General features: G+C 51.2%; 1 protein-coding gene across 1 annotated transcript in view; it reads left to right on the top strand.

Moving 5' to 3' along the window:
* Positions 1-599: 599 nt before the first annotated feature.
* Positions 600-23,362, top strand: part of GRHL3 (grainyhead like transcription factor 3) — a 33,397-nt gene continuing 10,634 nt past the window's right edge. The window contains exons 1-11 of the mRNA XM_079778403.1: positions 600-787; positions 12,619-12,805; positions 15,291-15,352; positions 16,119-16,464; positions 16,688-16,761; positions 17,201-17,354; positions 17,575-17,686; positions 19,011-19,105; positions 21,201-21,359; positions 22,050-22,128; positions 22,257-22,390. Of these exons, the coding sequence (XP_079634529.1) occupies positions 771-787; positions 12,619-12,805; positions 15,291-15,352; positions 16,119-16,464; positions 16,688-16,761; positions 17,201-17,354; positions 17,575-17,686; positions 19,011-19,105; positions 21,201-21,359; positions 22,050-22,128; positions 22,257-22,390 (1,419 nt within the window). The 5' untranslated portion in view covers positions 600-770. The remainder of the gene's footprint in view (positions 788-12,618; positions 12,806-15,290; positions 15,353-16,118; positions 16,465-16,687; positions 16,762-17,200; positions 17,355-17,574; positions 17,687-19,010; positions 19,106-21,200; positions 21,360-22,049; positions 22,129-22,256; positions 22,391-23,362) is intronic.

Below are 23,362 nucleotides of genomic sequence, written 5' to 3'. Positions count from 1 at the left end.
CAATGAATGTCTGTTAAATTGAGGCCGCTGGGTGAAGCTCAAAGGGACAGCCAGACTTGGAGTAAGGTGCCTGGTTCAGATCTGGGCTCTGAAAACTCACTAGCCCGTGTCCTTGGGCAAGTCACTTCACCTCTCTGGCCTCCATTTCCTCACTTATAAAGGTGACAATAATCTGGGGGTTGGGGGTGGGGAGGGGGAATTTACACAGAGACCCACCCGGTAGAAGATCTCTCTCTTTTGAGAATTCCCCAGTGGTTGTGAAGTATGATGCTGGGGAGAGAAGGTACAAAAGAATTTGGGGGAGATGTCCCTGGGTATCTAGAATACAAAACTAGAAACAGGAACTGAAATTTCCTTCAGCCAAGTATCTGTTTGTCACTGTACTTTTCCTCTAGCTATCTTCTTTCCAACATTTCCCCCTCCCTCTCTCCTCCCTCATCTCCACTCCCCACCCCCTCACCAAGGAAGGAATTGGCCAGCTCCACCCAGCCGGCCCCCATGGCTCCGCCCCCAACTCGGCAGGCCAAGAGTTAACAGCTGCACCTGTTGAGGTATACCTGCTGTCGCCCGGCACCTGTGCCTGTAGCCAATCAGCACCAGCGCTGCCAGGAACCTACCTGTCAGCAAAATCCCGACACTCCAACCTCAACATAAATCAAACACTTCCCTGGACAGGGAATGTCTGTGTCAGGCAAGAAATAGAGTCAAGAGCAGTCAGCGGAGTCTCGGGTGCCGGTGCCTGCCTGTCGTTGGAGCCTGGGAGCAGGAAGATGTCGAATGAACTTGAGTGAGTAAACATCGGTGGATGCCTGGCGCTCTCTGAGCGTGGAGGCTGGATGGGATTTCCAGAAGGGGAAAGAGCAGGGAGGCCGCCGGCGCCAGGACTCACAGAGCAATTTGTAAGGGTAAATGAATGGGCTGAGGATCTCACTTCGGCGTGTAGAGGCAAGCACCGTCTCGAGTGAGAGCTGAGTGTTTCCCTGGGAAAATAGTTTTGTGTTGTTGGTTTTTTTTTTCCTCTTTCTCTCTCTGCTGAGCAGTTTCGAACCAGGTAGGGAAACACAGGACTGAAACTGACGGCTTTCAGCACCACTTTCTGATACTCTGAAGGGGCCCTGGAAATCAGAGATAGCCCCAATTCCTCGGCTTTCTATCTTCTTGCCAAAAGAAACTTCTCAGAGGAGGTTCTAAGAGCTGTCTTAGGCAGAGAGCTGGATTTCTCCAAAGGGACTTGTTTGTTGGGTTGGAACAGTCTCAAGTGGGAAGGTTACAGTGTGATGGTTCAACATACCCACTCTGTAGTCTGCTTGACCTATGTTCAAATCCAGGGTCTGCTCCTCATGGGCTGTGTGATCTTGGATAAGTCATTTAACTTATCTGAGCTTCATTTTCCTCATCTGAAAAAAATGGGCACAATAACGCTTTGTTGGGTTCTTAAGAGAGTTAAGTGTGCTAGAGGCTGTAAAATGCTTAGCACAGAGCCAAGGTCTGAAGATGCATTCGATAAAATGTGGTCGATTTTATTCCGAGGCAGTTCTAAGGCTGAGGTAGCTGCGATGTGGTTTTCAGTGAGGTCATCTCTATTAACTGGCAGGATTCTGGTGCCTTCCTGCCCACATCTGGGATTTAAAATCCCCACTGGCTGATGCTGACCATCACCTGGACCCCCTGCTTGGTGTCTGGACCTCAGAGAAGGTGGGGTGAGGCTGGGATTCTGGGCTGCTTTTTAGCTTGACTTAAGGGAGCTTTCAGAAGCCAGGCTTCTAAAACACACCTCTTCCTGCCACACTCAGAGGTGAGTGGGCAGAGACAAGGTTTGAACAATCTTTTTTCTCGCTACTCCTCAATAGATTGTTTTTAAAACGTGAAGACCTGAGGGCAGAGCAGTTGGTGGGGCCTGACTGTAGAGTGTTCTGTGATACCAGCTAGCTCTTAGGTTAGCCAACTACGTTCATACTACAATCACTTGGCATCAGATTTCTCTTGAATGAATTCCCTGGAGTTGACAATGTGTTGACAACTGGAATTAGAGCAGGGGCACTGGAACCAATATCTGGGTTCAAGTCCCAGCTCTGCCACTACTTAGCTGTGTGACTTGGGGCAAGTCACTTCTCACTCTCAGTTCTCTCACCTGTCAATTTTGGCCACAGTGGTAACCACCTCAGGGAATTGTTGGGAGAATCCAACAACTTTTAAAAAGTGATCAGTTTAAAACCTGGTAAAGAGCAAGCTAATAATACCCTTGGTACCTCATATACAAATACCCTATCAACAACATTTCTGAACCTCTTGCTTCCTATTTTTCCACACTTGGAGAAAAAAAATTGTGATGTGTCTCTAGTGCACTTAGATCCGGGGCTTAAAACTGCAGAGGTGCCTTCCTGCCCACATCTGGGATTTCGATTCTGCAGACAGAATCTATTCACTGATGCTCCTTAGGGGGTAAGTGTCCTGAAGCTGGGTTGCTCCAACAGAAAGGTTTCCTGTTTTTCTCCTCCTTAATGGTTTGAGTTTGAAGTCAGATCCGCTGACAGTTGAGGCTTCTCCTCTTGGGGTGGGGTGAGGGGACCTGTGCCTGCAGAGTAATTGCAGACCGACTCTGAAGCCACCATTTAAGATTACAATGACAGAGCCTCAGTGCCTGGGGGCTCAGCTGCCCTTACGGTGTGTGTGGGGGGTGGGGGGGGGGGAGAGGGAGGGTTCAGGGCATCAAGTGCTTGGTTTGCAGGTTTTGAGTGGCCGCTGCTGGTGCTGATTTGGCCACATTCTTGTTGCCGCTTTCCCCTAAAAAGTGCCGAGTGAAAGACTGGTCCTGGAGTCCATCCTGAGCCCCGACAGAAAGCAGGATTTGCAAAGGACTCTAAATTCTGTCACTTACCAACTGCAGGATCCTGGTGAATTTCTTTCTCCTTACTGACCCTCAGTTTCCACCTCGGTCCAGTAGGGACTGTACACACCTACCTGGCAGGGGGACAACGGGCTCCGTGCGTGGGCCACTCGGTCCAGAGTAGGAGCGCCATAAACGCGGGCCTGATTACTAGGCCTCTGGTGGAAGGCCCAGTGCCAAGGCCGGGTCTTGAGGAGCATGGAGGCCAGGGCGGTGCAGTGAGAACTCAGCTGCAGGCAGCTGGCGGGTGGAGCGCAGGGGACTTTCATGTGGCCGGGCCCAGCCCGCTGGGGAGCGTCGGCCAGCCTCCAGCCCTCCGCCAGCCAAGCACTGCCTCCAGCCCGTGGCCTTTGGCAGCCCGTGGCCCTTGGCAGCCCGGGGGCTAGAGCGGGCCGCAAGGGATCTTGGGGCGGCGGGAGCACCGGAAGTCGCTGCCTGAAGTCTTCCCCTTGCAGCGGGCGCCTGCGCACTGGCCGCCGTCGGGGCTACCCGAGGGCTACGGACCTGGCAGCCATAGGCCTGGGCCTTCGCCAGGGCGCCGTGGGCCCTCCCGGATCCTCGGAGCTCTGTGCGTCGTGGTGCCGAGGGCACACTGTGTGCCAGGCACACTTGTGCTGTTTCATCTTGCCCCTCGAGGAAATGAGAGTTCTGAGAGGAAGTGATGAGCACATAGTAGGTCCATTGAATGGAGAGGGAGGTGAGCGAGGCCCACCCGAATTCCCCTCTAGACCCCCTCGCCGGGCCCACAGCCGCGACTGGAATCTTCTCCTTCCCCAAAGCCTTGGAGAGCCGCGACCCGGGGTGGGGAGGGGACCAGAGCCTCCCCGCCAGCGGCCGCGGGCCTCCTCGGCGAGACTCCCTCTGATTTCCAGGAGCACCGTCTCCAGACTGCCTGGAGCGCTGAAAGAGTTAACCAGGAACGCCTCCCCGCTGTGGTTTTGTGGTCGAAACCATGATTGCCAGGAGCAAATTTTTGTCGTGCACAAGGTGTGTTATTAAAAGTCGGAGTTACGCTGGTGGTGAATGAAAAGTTAAAAGCCCTCATTACGCCCGGGCTGTAAAACCGGCGGACTGGGCGGAGGGGCCGAGACAACCCTAACGGCGCTGGCGACCCCGGGCACGGGGCGCGGGGCACACGCCGCAGGCTTCTGCCGCTCCCGGTGAGGGCCCCCGTCGGGAGCCTGGAGCCTAAAGGGTCTCCGGGAGCCACACGGAGGAAAAGGAGGGGGAGGAAGGGCCGCAGGGCTGAAGCACAATTAGCATAGTCGGAGCTCTGCCTTGGTGAAAACAAAAATAACAGTCATCCATTTAATGAGCGTGGAATCCACCGCAGACACAGTGTCCAGGGCTTGATAAATACATCCTTCCCTTTAACTCTCCCAATAACCCAATGAGGGGAGGGGAGTATGAGTGCACTTTTGCAAAGAAGGGGGTTTCGGCTTGCCTCAAGCTTGCCCAGGATTTCACGGAACCGCTGGGATCTTAATCCAGGGGCCCTTACGATGCTGCACACCAATATGCCACCCTGCTTGTAACAGATGAATTGAAAACAGATGTGCCACACTGTTAACAGTGATTATCTCCGAGTGGAGGAATACAGGTGAATTCTCGTATCTACTTCCAACTCTTTTTATACATTGTGTTTTACAAACCTATGTTACTTTTGAAATGGGAAGGGGGAGGAGAGGATTAATTTTTAAAAGAAAATTATTGGTTTACCTAAAAACAGTATTCTTAAAGTGTCGTTCCTGGACCATGATCATCATCATCATCATCATCATCATCGTCATCGTCATCGTCATCATCATTCCCTGGGAACTTGTTAGAAATGCAAATTATCAGCCCCACCCTAGACCAACTGAATCAGAACTTGGGGGGGGGGGCAGGGGGGTAGGACTCAGCAATGTGTGTTTTAACAGGCCCTCCAGGTGATTCTGATGCATGTTCAAGTTTAAGAACCATTGGCCTAGAAGACCTGGCAGAGAATTGGGAGGCAGGATATTCCCAGATCCACCGCTGACCTGCAGTGTAGTTGCTGAGTCAGCAGGCTGAGAACTGCTAGTGTTTGAGCCCAGCTCTGCCACTTATAGACTGGGTGACATTAGGATGAGCGCCTTAACCTCTAGAAGTGTCAGTCTCTGCATTTATAAAATGACAGTAATAACACCCACCTCCCAAGGGCACGCATGAGAATGAAAGCACAGGGCCTGACCCTATTAAATAACTTTGTTCCTTTCCCTCCCCCTCTCTTCCCTCTCCTTTCTGGAATTCAGCTTTCTGACTTGTAAAATGGAACAAATAATCTTGGCTGGCTGCCTCCCTCTCTCTATTCCTTTTGCCTCCTAAAAGGGTCAGGGCAAATGATCTAGTGAAGGTTCTGAAGGAAAATTATCTCGCCAATATTTGGTGTCTTCTCACTGGGCCTTGCTAGGAGGTCAGCAAGAACTGGGAACTTTTGAGGGCAGCGACTGTGGTATTTACCTTTGTGTCCCAGTACCCAGCACAGGGCCTGTTACAGTGAATGTTTGTGGGATGAATCCGTGAGTGAATGAATGAAAAGATGTGGGACCCTGGGTTTAGAGGTAGATTTCAACTTCTTTCACAACTTTATTGAACAGTAGCGTAAAAAAAAAAAAAAGAAAAATTAGACAGGAAACCAAGAGGAGAATAGAGCACAAAAGAAAAATTCCCACAGAGAGAAGAAATTTTCAAAGGGAAAGTGAGTTTCTGGTGTAATTAGAAAATGGCATATAATTAATCTACGTGCAGCTGAAAGCGTTGGCTGGAGCCTGACCGCCCTCAGCTTGCCCACCTTGATCCAGATGATGCAGCTGGCAGTGTTTGTCCCTCTTATCCGGGAATCTCCAAGCATCAGGTCTTCTACCACCAGGAAGAGATGATCCCATTCATAGGTGGGAGAAAGCGAGGCTGTGGGTTGCCATGCAATATGCTGGGGGCTACCCCACCAAGTATTAGTAATAATAATAATAGTTCACATTACTGTGTGCTGGCACTATGCTGATTACTTTACCTGCATTATCTCATTGCATTTTCCAACAGTGACACCTCACAGAGTTGTTGTCAAGATTAAATAAAACAATGACCAGAAATTGTTGTGTCAGCACCTGGCCCTTGGTAAGCCCTCAGTGAACAGTAGTTATCATAATAATTCTGTGAATTTAGTACTCTCATCTCCCCCCATTTTACAGGTTCAAAAAAAACCCCAAGGCACAGAGAGGTCAAGTTGCTCAAAGTCACACAGCTAGTAAGTAGCAGAGCTGGAACCCAGGTCTGTGTAGCTCTGGGGCCCACCCCATAACATGAACTGATACTATCTCATTGAAACTAGAATCACTGCAGAGCCATGCCTATACTCTGCCATTTCCTCATTGAAGCCCCCACGTGAGCCCCCGGCATGTGACAAGGCACATTTCACAACCTGTGCATCCAGAAACCAGATGGGCCGCCGGCAAGCATGAGAACCCTGGAGCGCTGCCGTCATGCCCAGGGAACACCTTGCATGGGGTTGACTGAAAAATGATTCCTCCGTGAGCAGTTGTGCCAGGGCCTCCCTGTGGGTAATTAGTGAGTGTGATTGATCACCGCTGATGAGACTGGGTGGCTCACAACAAGGTTTAGCAAGTCATTGTGTGTATCTGGGTGTCAACACCCAGCTCAGGTGGCCCATGGAACGCTTCCTCCTCAGGTTGGAGGGCGGTGGGGTCCAACTTGCTGGATTTGTCCTGTGCCAGAACCTCCTTGGGTGGGGCTTGAGGCCACCCCCTTGGTAATGAGTTTTCTTCCCCCTTCTGAAAAATTGAGTAAGAGTCCTTATTTTTCCATCTCTGAATCACTGAGATGCCTTTGAGATAGGGCAGTGACTGAGCTAAGTCCTGGATGGGAAGCTAGGAGACTTGAGTCCCAGTCCTGTTATATCCTCAGGCAAGTCACACCTTCTCTCTCTGGAATGAGATTTCTAAGGTCTCTTTGCACCTTAAACTGCTAGGATTCTAACAAAGGGGGGGAAAAGCCAAAAGGCTTCAGCTAGTGGCTGAGATACACTCACTTAGCCGAACTGGGCATTTTAAGTGGCTCAGCCAGAAAGTGGGAATTTAGAATCCAAAGGGACTTGTTGGGATGAAGCCCCAGTTTACCACCGGAGGCTCCCTCTGGTTCCTAGAATGATGCATTTTGGAGTTGGAGGCTCAGAATCTGACTGGGCATGGCGTAGCCACTACCTCACCCCACCCATGCTGTGGGTCCAGAGTGAACTTCTGGGGAGAGGTCCCATCCACATCAGGGCCCCTGCTTGTGCAGTTTGCACAGTCTCACAAGCGAGGGCTAGGAGGCCTCGGGAAGTGAGGCCTATCAGGGATATATGCCCAAGCTCCATTCTCTTGATTTTGTATCCAACCCTCTCTCAGAAGAGAAGCCAGACCAGGGACACTCTGAGGAAACAGTCTTGATGCTGGAAGCCAGAGACCTCTGCTCTATGCTTGATGCCATGAGATACCAGCTGGTGGCCTTAGACAAGCCAGTGGCCTCTGTGTGGCTCAGTTTTTCCTGCTATCAAATGGGCATCGTCATACCTTCCCTCCTTATCTTATAGGGGTGTTGCAGGATCAGAGGTGATGACAAATGTATGAGAAACATGTTGAAAAATATAACACACTATGCAAATGTGAGGGATTATCAAATCTCAGACTTGAGTTTCCTCCTCCGTGGGCAGGCCTTCCTTGAAACAAGGAAACATATGCAAAGGACCTGGCTCACACCTGACACCTAATAGGTGAAGAAGCTCTGGGAGCTGTCCCAGGCTTATGCCTTTGAGCTTGCCTTTCCTCTCCTCTGGGAGGTCTAAAGTCCTCCCCAATCACCTCCATGCTCACTCTTCCCCTCTAGCCTTTTTCTCAACCAACATCCAGTCACTCCCCAGAGTTCAAGGAGTCAGACATGCCCCTGCTTCTTTTCCTTCATAGCTTTCTTCACCTATCTGATTTTAGCTGTTTGTTTTTGTGGTCATGTCTGTCTTGCTGCCACTAAAATGCAACCTCTTCAAAAGCAGGGATGACCTTATTGTCTTGCTTAGGGCAAGACCTGGAACATAGTAGTAACTTGATGAATTTTTGTTCAAGTGAGGGATGGATGGTTAGATAAATAGATGCCTCCCAGAATTGTGTATTTCCCCCCTCTCTTTACATCCCTTCTTGGAAACTGGTGGTTTGATGGAAAGGTGTCTAGTGTTGAGTCAGTTCCCAGGCCAGATCTCAGGAGGCTTGGCTTTGTAACTCCTTGGCCAGTCCCCTGGAACAGGTCACCTGTTGTCTATATTTCCTGGTCTGTAAAATAGAGATAATAACACATCATGCATGTTGAGAGGCTCCACGAGATAATGAATGTGAAAGTCAAGGCAAGGGATTATTACATGTCTCTTTTGTTTTTCACACAGAACCTGGTTCACAGGAGGCTTGAGGAAGATGTTAATTTAAGAACCTCAGGCGGAGTCTCCCCTTTACTCTCATTTGGGGGTTCTGAAATGATGATGGTCATGATGATGATGGTGGTGACATAGCTATTATTTACTGAGCGATTATTCTCTGGCAGGCTCTAGGCTAAGCACATTTCTTATGTTAATGCATTTAATTCTCCTAACAACCCATGAGATTAGCCCCACTCTAAAGTAGCCAGCCCTGGTGACTCCATCACTGACTGTGTTCTAATTTTCTTCACAGCACTTATCACTGGCTAAAATTAACTTATTTACCTACTTGTTATGGACTGTCTTCCCAATTAGACTGTCAGTTTCGTGGGAGCAGAGCCTTATCTGTCTTGTTCTTGGCTGATTCCCAGTGCCTAGAAGAGTCCCTGACTGGCACACAGAAGGCATTCAATAGACCCATTTAACAGATGGGTCTGTCAGGCTATGGCTCTAGTGTCACTTTCTTCCATGGTGCTACGGGTTCTTTTGTGCTGTGTGCTGGCGGAGATCCGATGTCAAGAAGGTTGCCCAGAGCCAAGTCCTCTCCCTATCCCCTCCAGCCCACCTCCAGTTTACCTTCTGATAGTTGAGGAGTTCTGCCTTGGACAGGGACACCAACAGAGAGTTTGGGGAGGCTCTGAGGAAGGTGACCACATAGGATGAGAGTCACCTGGTTTCCCCTCTTTGTTCTGGCTCTGTCACCCATGAGTAGGGCTCATTCCTTCTTGGAACCCTTTTCATGGCTCTTACCCACGGGGCCCTCAACCCTTAATTCCATCCTTCAAGAGAATAGGATATTGGATTTCAGGATTTGGCACATAAGTAATGTTAACCTTATCCATAGCCAGAACTTTCTAGAAGCCAGTGATTAGTCTTGGAACATAAAGTTGATTGGTAGCATGAGCAGGCATTGGGACCCGGACACTACAGCTCCTGGCATCTGGCCAGAAACTCTTCCAGTCACCTCACTTTCTCACTTAGTCCCTCCAGCTTTCTATGGGTGGGAAATCCCTTTTTGTCTTACAGTAGAGCATTGTTTCGGTATATTCCAGAGGAGGGGAATTTCCACGATGGGAAAGGCATCTAGAAAGGAGACTAGTTTGGGATTAAGAGCTGCATCTTGAAGTCCAACAGATTCAGGTTCAAGTTAGCTTCCACCACTTACTAGCTGAGTGACCTTAAGCAGGTAATATCACCTGTTTGGGTCTCTATTTCCCAAATAGCTATCTCTCAGGACTATTGTGCAGAGTAGAAGAGATGCACAGAAAAACAGTTGGCACACTGTCTGTATATGGTAAATGCTTAAGACAGGGCAGCTGCTGTGTATCAAGGAATCTACTGGGTGGATTGATGACCCTTGTAGGCTAGAAAATCCTCCCAGGTGACCAACAAACATTGTCTGTTCTTTTGTTTCTGATGTGACTTCTAAAATATAATTTTTAAATAGGATAAGATAACTGATAGCTCATCAAAGCTATCAGATCATTCCACTAGAGTCAACAAATTGGGGCTCTAGGCCCAGCTCTGCCACTGACTTACAGAGTGGCCAAGTCTTGTACCTCTTTGCAACACCTTGATGTCTGCCTCCAAGCTGAGCCCAGAGCACGATAATGGCTCAAATGTATTAAGCACTTGTTAAGTGCCAGAAAAAGTTCTGAGCATTTTTCACATGGCAATGCACTCAATCCTCATAATTCTACATAGTAGGTGCTTTTATTAGACTCATATTACACACAAGGAACAACACTGGGGGTCCCAATTGACCAAGAGGGTGGGCTCTATAAGGCCTTTCCCCATTTCTCCCATGGCCCTTTGATTTGGGAGTTCCCTTTAGCCTGGGGCTGGGAGAGGAGGTGGCAGCCATCCTGGGCTTGCTCTATAAGTTCCTCTAACCCCAGGCTTAGGAGGCAGCTAGGAGGGGCCTCTTCTCAACTCCCCCTCTTGAGGCCCTTGATTTATAGCAGCAGAAACTCGGGGTGTGCCTCCCTCTCCGCACCCCTGGAGCAGGAAGGTTTCTGTCATTTCTCTTTTTTGTGTGACAGCTCCCTCTCCCTCCCTGCCTCTCAAAGCCCAAGGCCCCACACCCTGGGGCCCAGTGGGATGGGAGACACTGTGCCCTGGATGAAACCTGTGAGAGAGCTGCTGCCCACGGCCTGCCTGGGTGTGGCCTGACTGCTGCTCCCACTCTGTGTCTAAGAATGTAGGCCTGAGCTGCAGGGCAGCAGGAAGCCACTTCCTGTGACAGGATTTGCCCACCTACCCTCCACCACAGCGCCTGAAATTCCACCACTAAAGTGGCTTCCTGATGTGGTAAGATTGCCCTCTTGCATTACGGTTAAGCAGTGTGGCTTAGTGGACAGTATGTGGCTTTGGTACTAGACAAGCCTAGGATTAAATCCAGGTTGTGTCATGGACTAGCAGAGTGATCTTGGGATTTTCCTTATCCTTTCCAAGTCTCTGGTTTCTTCATCTATAAAATAAAGCAAATGGTCCTTACCTTGTAGTGTTCTTGTAAGGAACAGCGTTAATGACTGGAGAGCGTTCATTTATATTCAGTAAATAGCGGCTGATATTGTTCCCATGAGTGAGTCTATCAGGCTCACCCAGAAAGGGGGGCACTGGGGACTACTTCATCTCTGGGGCTCTTTTTCCTGGCCTGGCTGTCCCCATCTTCCCGCCACTGTCCTGTACATACTCTTCGCTCTAAAACAAACACAAAGAGAACTTGCCCACCTCTATGCCTTTGCTCACAAGAGCATGTTCCATATCAGTGATTCTCAAAGTATGGCTCCCAGACTACCAGCATCAGCTTTCAGGGACTTTTTAGAAAAGCAAAATCTCAGTCACCCCAGACCTACTGAATCAGAAACTCTTGTGTGGGACCCAGAAATCTGTGGGTGGTTTTTTTGTTGTTCATCTTCACCCAAGGATATTTTTCCATTGACTGTTTTTTTAGAGGGAGTGGAAGGGATGGGGAGATACAGAGAGAAACACTGATGAGAGACACATTGATTGGTTGCCTCCCGCACATGCCTTGACCAGGGCCAGGGATCGAGCCTGCAACTGAGGTACGTGTATGTGCCCTTGACTGGAATTGAACCTGAGACCCTTCTGCTGCCCTATCCACTGAGCCAAACCGGCTAGGGTGTAGAAATCTGTGTTTTAACAAGCCTTCTAGGTCATTATGATGCAGCTAAAGTTCAAGACCACTATTCTGTATTACAGCGGCATCCTGCTCAAGCTGACTCCCCTCTGGGCCAGGAGCTTGGGGAACTCCCTTAACTTCTCTGAGCTTCCGTTTCCTCACCTATAAAATAAGAATCATCATAGTACCTGCTTTACAGGGTTGTTGTGGGAACTAAATGAGAGGATCCATGGAAAGTGTTTAGCTCAGTGCCCAAAACATGGCCAATGCTCAAAAAAGGTTACATATTATTTTTATCATCATCATTATTATTCTGTCTATCCCTATTTCCCTCCCCCTACATTTCTGAGTGGTATAATCCCCAGTGCTGGGTGTCCCAACTAAAATGTCTGCCTGCTTTAAAGAGCCTTTTCTGATCTCTTTCCTTCCAGCCCATGTGACTTGACTCTTGGGCCACGTGCCTTGAATTTGTCCAAGTTCTTAGCACAGTGCCCAGGCTCTGCTTGCCTCGGTGTGCCAAGCAGTGTTCCACTCCAGTTCCTGGCATCTGGGCATCTGCTTGGACAATCTACAATACATGTTGGTCTGAAATGCCATTTCCCAAGACCAGACTCCTCCTATGGGCCTCCTCGCTCTGATTCTCTGTCTCTCTCCATGACGAGGAATGATCTTCTGCCTTCTGTACCTATGGTTTTGAAGAGAATTTCTTTAGAAGAACTCTTGCTGAGTTATCTGGAAATGTTATTCTTTGCAGCTTGACATTGTTAGTTCCCATCTTTGTTACACTGATTCTCCTTGAATAAATATCTACTATGGAAGCATTTATTGAATCCTCTCTGAAGGCTTGCAAGTTGGAGTTACGGTCTTCATGTTGTAGATGAGGGAACTGAGGCCCCAGGTCTACAGCTTCTGCATGGAAACAGTTGGTATTGACCCCAAGCATCTAGCTCTAGAGTTCATTCTTCTGCCGCCAAACTGCCTAAGGTGGTAGAAAAAGGAGTTTCAAATTTTCAAGGCTGATTACTGTTCTTTGAATGCCTGAGGCTGACCCTTCATGGACCATCTTCTGGGACAGCCTTCATTTGACCTTCCTGACTTGCCTTCCAGTTTCAGGTCTGTGCGGCTGCTAAAGAACGACCCAGTCAACTTCCAGAAGTTCCCCTACACTAATGAAGACGAGGCTTGGAAGACCTACCTGGAAAACCCCTTGACAGCCGCCACAAAGGCCATGATGAGAGTCAATGGGGATGATGACAGCGTTGCAGCCCTGAGCTTCCTCTATGATTACTATATGGTATGTTAGCCACTTGGGCATGCCTTGCTCTGACTGAATGTGCAGCTCCACTCTCAGGCCTCATGGCTCAACAGCCTATGACCAAGTCGCAGCGCATCACCATGTTCTTTCTCACCTGTCAGCCTTTGTACATGCTATTCCCTCTTTCTGGCACCCTCCCCTTCCCCCTGACTAAACCCTCCTCTCTGCTTTGGGTCTCAGCTTCAATGTCTCCTCATTTATTCATTGAAATGGGGGGAGTCTTTCTTGGGTCTCCCATTCTGAGCCTTCCTCTGGGCGCCTTTAGCAACTACTGTCATCATCCTTGACTCTGGCTTTAGAAACTTGCTATTTGTGCATTTATTTCTTCATCTCCCCCATCAGACTGAGCTCTTGGAGGTCAGGAACTATGTTGTGATCATTACTGAATCCCCAGTGCTCCATACTGCCTGCCACACAGTAATCAATACATATTGATTGAATGGTTCAAGGCCTCAGCCATACTCCATCACAGCAACACCCCCCAACCTGCCTCTTCTTTCTGCCCCTGTCCCTTAGGTCATCCCATTGCCCTGTCAGTCTCACCTGCCTGTTTGAACCCCACCACCTAGAACATGCCTTGTGCTCTTGAACCCATTCTCTTGTTTCAGGGCCCTTCCGCAGACCCACCTTCTCTTGGAGGCCATCCTGCTATATCACCTCCCTCTCTCCTGTCTTACTGTCCTTCCTACCCCTGCCATTGTGTGCATTGTAATGCCTTCTGACAGACTGTCTTTTATTACTCTCTAACAGTTTCCAGGGCCTTGGCTGAGAACAGGAATTAGGCCTTCCCAATTCTGATAAGTGGGTTCGAACCAGTTAGCCATCACAAATATATAAAACATATGACATCACCCCCACCCCCAGTCCACCGCCTGTTCCAGACATTGCTGGAGGATTACAGTCTGCATTCTCACTGAGGGTACTTGAGGCCACAGAATCTTTTTAAAACTCAGGCAGCCCCTACACAGTTGTCTGAATTGTCACATGACATCCAACTTTCTGGCTATTCCTGGGCTGGGCGATTGCTCTATGAGACTTGCCCAAATTTGAGGATGGGAGGCACAAAAAGCTAAGTGTTGAGATAACTGGCTCTGAATTAGAAGACTTAAAGCCATCTTATAAATAAGTCCTCAAAGTCACTGGCCCAAGCAGTATTTTATCTACTCTGCCACAAGAAGGAAGGCCAATTGTAAAGTTAGCTGTCAAGGGGAGAAATGGCCCCAGATATGAGAAGGCTCCAAATGATCTCTCTGGCTTTGGTTCTCATCCCGGAGGGGAGTGGTTACCCTACCTTACCTTCTCCCCAGCAGACCAATAGCATCCTGACAGCATTTAGCCAGGCTGAAGGAAAAGAAATTTGAATTGGCTGCCTCAGTTTGGGGACGTGATAGGAGCCAAAATTCTAGGTCTGGGTTTAACCACCAGCCTGGTATTTACAGCTTAAGGTTAAACCATAAAATAAAATCCAGCCCCACCTCCCCTGGTTAATAGGCCACTCCCAGGGCCAGAATGGTGGGGACAGGCTCTGAAGGGACACGTGGAGTGGTACATTGAAATAAGAGTGTCCTGTGAGACATTACCTTCCCCCATCCAGGGCACGCTGGATTCGGAACAGCCCTGTGGATAGTCTAATAGTGTGGGAAGAGCACCAAGTTGGGAATTTGAGATCTAATTCTGCCACAAACTGGCAACGTGGCTTTGAGCCATGTGGTCCACTTACCGTTTCTTACTGGTTGCCAGGCACTGTGCCAGGTGCCCTCCCTCATACTCTCCATGGGGTGTGATTAAGAGTCCAGGTGTCGGAGTAACTAGCCTGGGATGGAGACCTGGCTGCTTTATTAGCCTTAGGGAGAAGTGACCTGGATGCTCTAAGATACAACGATATTATAATTATAATCGTGAAAGGTAACATTTATGTAGTACTCTCCATGTGCGAGGTGCTGTTCTAAGCACTCACATCAATCTCTGAGGTTGGTATTACTGTTATTATCCCTGTTTTTCAAAGGACAGTGAGTTACAGAGAGGTTAAGGGACTTTCCCAAGGTCATGCAGCCAGTATGTGGCAGATCTAGGAATCGAACCCAAGAAATCTGGATTTGGAGTCCATGTAGGTGATATCATTCCCCATTTGACATATGAAGAAACTGAGTCGCAGAAAGGTGCCATCATTTATCCAAAGCACAAAGCGCTTTAAAGCGGTAAAACTAGGACTTAAGCCAAGCCTACCTGACTCCAACATTCCGAGATTTCTAATTGCTAATCTTGGGGTATTTCTCCCACTCTCTAACTTGGGCTCAGACTAAACGATGGTTAGAGCTCCTGCCAACTCAGAGTCCTGGCAGTGTTCTCCCTGTGACCAAGGTTGCTCCCCTGCCTGGCCAAGTGCGCAGGAGCGAGTTGAGGCTCCTAATAGCTGGATCTTACCCAGGATCCAGGCATAAATCCTTCCTTCCTCTCCTCTCAGGGTCCCAAGGAGAAGCGGATACTGTCCTCCACCACCGGGGGCCGGAACGACCAAGGAAAGAGGTGAGGCTCACCCACACCACCACCTCTGTCTCTCCACCCTTCCCACCTCCATCTCTGGCGCTGGAAGCACCCTGCACGCCTCTCTCCAGGTTTTCTTTCCTGCCAGCATACAGGTCCTCTGCTGGGAAACTTGGGTTCTTCTCTGTCTTCCAGAAAATCCAAGCTGCTGAGGTGCCGGTGGCTGGCACAGGGTCCCTCCCCTGCTAGGAACAGTGGGTTTTGGTGCATGGGACTTTTCTCAAAATGAACTTTAAAAAATATTGTTAGCTTTTCTGATTATAAAAGTAATACCGACTTGCTGTAAAAGATTTAACCTCTATAGAAATGTAAAAAGTACAAAGTAAAAGATTCCTGTAGTCCCGCTCCTCTGCCTCCCTTAAAGTTTGTGGTCTATCCTTCCAGACCTTTCTCTCAACATCAATGAACTGCACTCATAGATGCTCACTCCCGCACACACCCGTGGGATGACAGGAGCAGTGGTTTTAAAGTGGGGGCATTTAACTCTGGCTAAGAAACAAATGAACGCTCAGCTTTTAAGTTACCAAATACTGTAATGGATAAAGCAGCCCTGAGCCTGCACTTGGTCTCAGTGTTGAGCCCCTCCTCCCTGCTCCTCAGTGACACATTGGCCTACTCCAGGTCTTGTTTCATGCGAGGGCCTAAACATTAAGTGGACTAAAGAAGGTCAGTGTGCTGTGTGAGGCTCACCCTCCAACCCCACGCCTCGGAGAGAAGAGGCACACTCAGCCCTCCTCTCTCTCCCCAGGTACTACCATGGCATGGACTACGAGATGGACCTCACCCCCCTCGAAAGTCCCACGCACCTCATGAAGTTCCTGACAGAGAACGTGTCTGGAACCCCAGAGTACCCAGATGTGCTCAAGAAGAATAACCTGATGAGCTTGGAGGTGGCCATGCCCTCCCCGGGCAAGGCAGCTGCCCTCCCCGCAGGCCCCAGCAAGCTGGAAGCTGGTTCTGTGGACGGCTACCTGCTGCCCACCAGTGACGTGTATGATAATGGCTCCCTCAACTCCTTGTTTGACAGCATCCATGGGGTGCCACCCACACAGCGCTGGCAGCCAGACAGTACCTTCAAGGATGACCCGCAGGAGGTGAGGGCCCATCCCCGTACCCCTCACAGTCTCTCCGGAAACATGCATGCAGGTGCAGAAGGAGAGAACACAGTGAGGAGGTCAGAGCTCTAGACACGGGTTTGCCGTGACCTGTTGTCCAGGCTGTGCCCTGCACACCTGCACAGCTACGTGCAGCAGCCTAGGCTGGGGCCCAGCAGCCCAAACCTACTAATTTATTCCCTTTCGTTGTGTTCCTCTGCAGTCGCTGCTCTTCCCAGATATCCTGAAAACGTCCCCGGAACCTCCGTGTCCAGAGGACTACCCTAGCCCCAAGAGGTAATTCAGTCCCTGTGGACCCTTGGTCACCTGCTCAGTGGGCAGGGCGCTGCAGACAGAGCCTCACACTGCCCTGTGAGCGGAGAATGAAAGTGACATTCAAATGAAAGAAAAGACAGAATGATTTCTGCATCCCTTTCCCGGGCTCAGGTCTCAGCGCCCTGTCAGAAAACCAGGGCTCTGCCGCTCCTCATGTCCCCTGTGGCTTCGTCACTCAGAAGTCTCTCTGGTTTCCACTATTTATTATTCAGCAGGGCTGGGGCTCAACAAAGCCATTACATAGGATTCCAAAAATTGAGGAGACTGAGGCCCAGGGAAGTAGAGTGATTCACCAAGGTCCCGCAGCAAGTCTGCAGCAAAGCTCAGGCTTCTCCCACTGCCCTCGGGAGTACTTCCGCCTGGGAGCCCAGTCTCACTGTCGTCTCCCTCCTCCTCACAGTGACTTTGAGTACACCCTGGGCTCCCCCAAAGCCATCCACATCAAGTCAGGTGAATCGCCCATGGCCTACCTCAACAAGGGCCAGTTCTACCCCATCACCCTGCGGACCCCCGCGGGCGGCAAAGGCCTTGCCTTGTCCTCCAACAAAGTCAAGGTGCGTTGGCCCTGAAGCAGCGTGGGAAGGGGTGGGATGGCCGGGTCAGCCCTGCCTGCCAGGGGCCCAGGGGAAGGGTGCTGCTGGGTAACTGCCCATTGCCATGGAGTGGGGGAAACGAAGGCCAAAGGTCAGGGCCACTGGAGCCAGGCTCAGGGAACAGACCCACACGCGGGGGCCTTTCCCACGGCTGGGATCACAGTGACCATTGTGCTTGCAGAGTGTGGTGATGGTTGTCTTTGACAACGAGAAGGTCCCGGTAGAGCAGCTGCGGTTCTGGAAGCACTGGCATTCCCGGCAACCCACAGCCAAGCAGCGGGTCATCGACGTGGGTGAGAGCCGTCCCATGCCCCTCCCAGTCTGTCTCTTACTCTCTCACACACACATACACACACCTATCAGGCCTTTCTTGCTGTGTCCCTTTTTCCCAGTCCCCTCTGACCTCTGAAGGACTTAGTTGCAACCCCAGCTGCCTGCCTGCCCCCACCCCCCCTCCCAAGTCAAAATCTGTGGCATTTGCAGGGATTTGCATCTGTTGTCTGGAAGCAATGGCCTCTTTTCTGTGTTGCTTTGGGATAAACAGGGCCTTGGGGATTCCAGCTGTGTCAGATAAATGGGCCCCTGGGATGCGGGCGGCTTGTCTCCATCAGGGCCTTAGAGGACTGAGATAACAGTGTCGGCTGCTGGTGATTTGGAAGCTCCAGGCCCAGCTGACCAGTTGTGCTTTGGGAGCTGGGATGCAGGCTTTGCCAGAAGGTAGGGGGCAGGAGGCAGGCCCTGTGTCCGTGCCACCTTGTCCCTGGGCCAGGCCCCAAGTTGGTGGGAGACACAGGCCATGCTCGGGTCTCCAGGTTCTGGCTCCATCACTGTCTTCCTGGTGTGTGGCCTGTGTTACGTTTCCTTCTGGGCTTCATTTCTTCAACTGTCAAATGGAACAAGGCTGGCTGCCCTGCTGGCCCACAGTGCTGTTTCTGCCTGGAACACAGCATGCTGGGGAACATGAGACAACAGGGACGACTCAGTGACTTCCTGAGAGCCTAGAGAGCAGAGTGGTTGGGAGCCTGGGTTCAGGAGCCAGACAAAGCTGAGCTCTACTCCTTGCTCTGCCTTTTATTACTGTGTGACCCTGGGCAAGTGACTAAACTTCTCTGAGCTTCATTTTCCTCATGTGAAAGCTGAATATTCATAGTTTGTGAGGATTAACTAAGGCCTTGCCATATTGTACGTGTTCCTAAATGATGCTACCATTTGTTCACTATTAGTTCAATAGTTCAGCATTAGTAGTACTGGTACCACTGCTATTACTACCACTATTACTACTACTATTGTTACTGCTTTATCTGAGAGATCTCCTGAATCATAATCTCAAAGAAAGTATAATCTTTACCCCAAAACAACGAAGGCCTTGGCCTCGTTGGCAAAGTTAGGGATTCCCTCCAGGGTTTGGGCAAATCTGCTACCCAGGCTGGACCTCAGTTTCCCCATCTGTAACCCAAGGCACAATTACCAGTTTCCTCTCTGCACTGAAACATGGTTCTTGGGGGAGAGGATGCAAGTCCTTGCCAAGAATGGGGCCCAGCTCCTCAATGCCTCCTTCCCACGGTCTCCCCAAACCCCTTCCCTCCTGACTCTTCTTCTGGTTCCCTGTGGTTTCAGCTGACTGCAAAGAGAACTTCAACACCGTGCAGCACATTGAGGAGGTGGCCTATAATGCACTGTCCTTCGTGTGGAATGTCAACGAGGAGGCCAAGGTCAGTGCTGGGGCATGGCCAGGTGAGGGCCGGGCCGCCCGAAGTCCCCATTCTGGGGACAGGGCTTGCCTGCACCTAGGACTGTGGCAGCTGCTCCTATGAGGGCATCAGTGGAGGGGGCAGGATAGAGAGCGGTGGAGAAGCACAGCTCTGAAGCCAGAAAGGCTGGGCCTGCATCCCAGCCCTGTGAGCTTAGGCCAGTGTAAGCTTTAAAATTGGGATGTAATCATAGCACCAGCCGTTCGGCTGACGTGAGGATCACGTGAGATAAGTAAAAGGTAGAGCACAGCCTGGCACATAAGTGGTGGCTGTTGTTATTAATCCAGTCCACCCATTCACCAGATAGGAAAGCTGAGCCTTGTGCAAGGTCACAAGCTGCTGCTACGCCAGGTTTCCTGACTGGCAGGCCAGTGTAGTGCTGTAGGAGAAATGCTCTGGAGTCCGGTGGATGAGGGCTGAAATCCCAGGTGCCTCCTTTCTTGAGCCATAGGAAGGAAACAGTAATCTGCCTCTGGGGCTGTGGCGAAGATTCCACCAGATCATGCATGTCTGAGATGGGCACAGTGCCAAACCCACCAGGGAGGCCTGAGAAATGGAGCCTCTGGTGATTTTTTTTTGCACCAGCAATTAAGCTACTTAATGCTCAAGGCCAGCCTTGAGTGCTGCTGGGCCCCTGTGTCTTGGTTTTGTGTTGGGAGAGCTGGCATGGTGGAAAGGCCACCAGTCTGAGAGCCAGGGGCTGGGTGACCTTGCCTCTGTCCCTTCCCCTCCCTGGCCCAGGCTCAGCCCACAAGAGCAGGGCTGGGTTCAGTTCATGGCAAGGACATTTCTGGCCTTGGCCAGGCTGGGAGCTAATCCCTGTCTCCCCGCCTGTCCAGGGGGGCCTGAGAAAATGGAGTGAGGGGCTCTGAAAACACAAAGGGAGGCCCAAAGGCAGGGATTATTATTATTCAAACAGGTGCCAGGGGCAGGAGGGGGAGTGGGGCCTCCAGTGCAGAGAGGTGGGGACAGAGTTTCGTGGGAAGGGAGTGGTGGGTTTCGGTTGGGATTTTCTCACAGCTTCTTAAGCCCCCAGGCGTGGGTCTTTCTCAGGTGTAAGCTGGGTGGGGGCTACATTAGGGCTGAGCTGGCTGAGGGGGAGGTATGTCTGGCATGTGCCCAGGGCCCCCCGCGGCCTGGGAAGGAAGGGGGTCTGCTCAGGCACCACCCCCACCCCTGCTGTTCAGGTCAGGGTCATTTCCAAGGGAGTGGGGTCTGGTCCTGGCACCCCATGGAAGAGTGAGCTTGCAAGGGACTGCCCTGCTGAGACTGCCCCAGGCCACCCTCAGTCGGGCCTAGGCTTTGGGTGAGACTCCAGCTGACCCACTAACAACAGCTACACATATCCGGCAGCCACTGCATGCCAAGGCCACTAGTGACCCACAGCCCAGCAGCTGAGGAAAGAGCTCCATGTGGTTAAAGCACTGTCCACAGGGTAGTGAGTGGCAGAGCCCAGCTTCCCACCCCAGATGTGGGTGGCCCCATGTCCAGGCTCATTCCACTCTGCACCCTGCCTGACTCCCTGCTCAGAGCCTCCATTTCCTCAGCTGTGAATGGGGGTGACTGGTCTGGTGTTGGCTGGAGCTGGTGTTTGGGGTGCAGAGGGGCAGTGTCTCACTCTCTGTGGCCCAGGCCCAGTAGGACGGTGGTCTTCTGAAGCTGGGGGCCTGGGGGTGGGAATTTGGCCCTTCTCCACCTCCTCGCTCCGAGTTGTAGAAAAATGAGGCTCTTGATTTTAAGCCCCTAAGGGACCATTAATCTCCCTCTCAGGGCCTTGATCGTTTGGGCTGCCGTGTCAGTCTAGTGCATTGTCCACTAGTAAAGACTTGGACTCCAACCCCGGCTCCCCCACACCCTCCCTGTGTCACCCTGGGACGGTTGTCCCACTCTCTGAGCATCAGCTTCCCTTTTTGTAAAAGAAAGGTGGTATTTGCTTCCAGAGCGTGTGAAATCAGGGCTCAGCAGGCACACAGTGGGCTCAATAAAGGGGATTGGTGGGACAGCAGAGCTGGGGACCTGGGCAGGCTGTTTAGTCAGCTCCCCCGTCTGTCCCCAGGTGTTCATCGGTGTCAACTGCCTCAGCACAGACTTCTCGTCGCAGAAGGGGGTAAAGGGTGTCCCCCTGAACCTGCAGATTGACACCTATGACTGTGGCTCCGCCACCGAGCGCCTGGTGCACCGCGCTGTCTGCCAGATCAAGATCTTCTGTGACAAGGTGACAAGAGCGGACAGACGCTCTGCTGGGCCCAGGGAGGGAGGAGGGCAGCCCCTCCCTGCATCCTTACCAGCCACTCTGGGCGTGTCTGTCCTCTCTGCACTTGCTCTCTGAATTTCTCTCTGTGTCTCTGTGCTTGTCAATGTCTGTCCTGGCCTCTCTATGGATATCTTCCCCTGTCTCTGCATTCCTATCTCATCTATCTTATTTTATTTATTATTTTTATTGACATCAGAGAGGAAGGGAGAGGGAGAGAGAGCTAGAAACATCAATGATGAGAGAGAATCACTGATCGGCTGCCTCCTACACACCCCACACTGGGGATGGAGCCTGCAATCCGGGCCTGTGCCCTGACTGGGAATTGAACGGTGACCTCCTGGTTCATAGGTCGACGCTCAACCACTGAGCCTTGCCTGCCAGGCCCTATCTCATCTCTTTCGGAAGATGTCTTTCCAGAGCTCTAGAAATGTCTCTCTTTTTCACATTTCTCTTCTCATTTCCCGCCCCCCCCCCCCCCTCTCTCTCGCTCTCTCATCCCCCGGCCCCTTCCCTCCCTCTCTCTGTACTTTCCTACTTCCTGGTCTCACACTGGGAAGCAAGCAGCATCAGAAGGCTGGCCATATTCAAGATGCAAAGCAGCCAGCCCCTCCCAAGACACTTAATGACTCCCTTTCCATTTCCCCCTCACAGGGAGCCGAGAGGAAGATGCGGGATGATGAGCGGAAGCAGTTCCGGAGGAAAGTCAAGTGCCCCGACTCCAGCAACAATGGTCAGTGGAGATGAGTCAGGGACTGGACTGGGCTGGGTTGGGGTGAAGGGGTCAAGGAGACTAGAGGGCAGAGGTTGGGGGCATGGATGGAGGGACTTCAGGTCACCATGCCTCCCTTTTCCCACCAGGCATCAAGGGCTGTCTGCTGTCCGGCTTCAGGGGCAATGAGACCACCTACCTGCGGCCCGAGGCTGACCTGGAAACCCCACCAGTGCTGTTCATTCCCAACGTGCACTTCTCTGGCCTGCAGCGTCCTGGAGGGGTGAGGGCCTTGGGCTGAGAGAGGGTCTTAGCTCCTTAGCACAGACCAGTGGGGAGCAACCTGCCACTCAGCCAATCCAGGTCCATTTAGATGTTTATGTGTCCTAATATTTTTTACATCAAAATGAAAGTACCTTCATTGAATCCCAGGAAATTTTTAAAAATGTGTATATACGATCACATCACTTCAGTGACCTTTTCTACTCCAGAGAAGAATGTTAATGAGGAAATAGACTTTATAGCCATCAGAGTGTTTATGCTTGGAGCACATACAGAGGAGGTTTCTAATATCTGAGCCCCAGACCTGATGGTAGCCTCCTCAAAGTTAGTGGGTATACTCATCTCAGAGACGCTGTGAGCACACGCTGTGAGCACACGCTGTGAGCACACACTGTGAGCACACGCTGTGAGCACATGCTGTGAGCAGGCTCAGTGCTTCCCCCGTCACCTCCCCTGACCCCCACTGCATCCCTGTGAAGTGGATTATACCATTCTCCCCTGATTTGTGGGGTGGGAACTGAGGCCCAGAGTCCTCCCAGAATTACACAGGAGTGGCCGAGCCCGAGCCAGGCAGCCTGCCTTCAGAAACGGTGCCCTGGTCCACTGGCTTCACCACCTCTCAGGCAGAGACAGTCACGGAGCACCTTGGCGTGCCGGGCGTGCTGGGCCCAGCCCTTGGCCGCACTGTCTCGTTTCCCCTCAGCCGTCCTTTGAGGCAGAGACTGGTTATCCCCATTTCCAGACAAGGTCCACAACAAGTCAGCAGCGAGTCAAGTTCCCACAGCCTGTCGGCCAGTTAAACACTTGGACAGTTTCCTTCCTTTGAGGTCATAGCTCCCCACTGCTGAGGGGGAATGTGTGCAGAAACAGCCTTTGGTGTACAGATAGATTATGGAGCTGGAACAGCAGCCGGTCCTGGTGCCGTCCGTGGCACTCATTTAAATCCTTTTCTACGTCCGCCGTCTTCCCTTCG

This window comes from Cnephaeus nilssonii, assembly GCF_951640355.1.
Source record: "Cnephaeus nilssonii genome assembly, chromosome: 7".
Taxonomy (NCBI): domain Eukaryota; kingdom Metazoa; phylum Chordata; class Mammalia; order Chiroptera; family Vespertilionidae; genus Cnephaeus; species Cnephaeus nilssonii.
The sequence above is the reverse complement of the archived record's forward strand: the minus strand, read 5'-3'. Positions and strand labels throughout refer to the sequence as shown.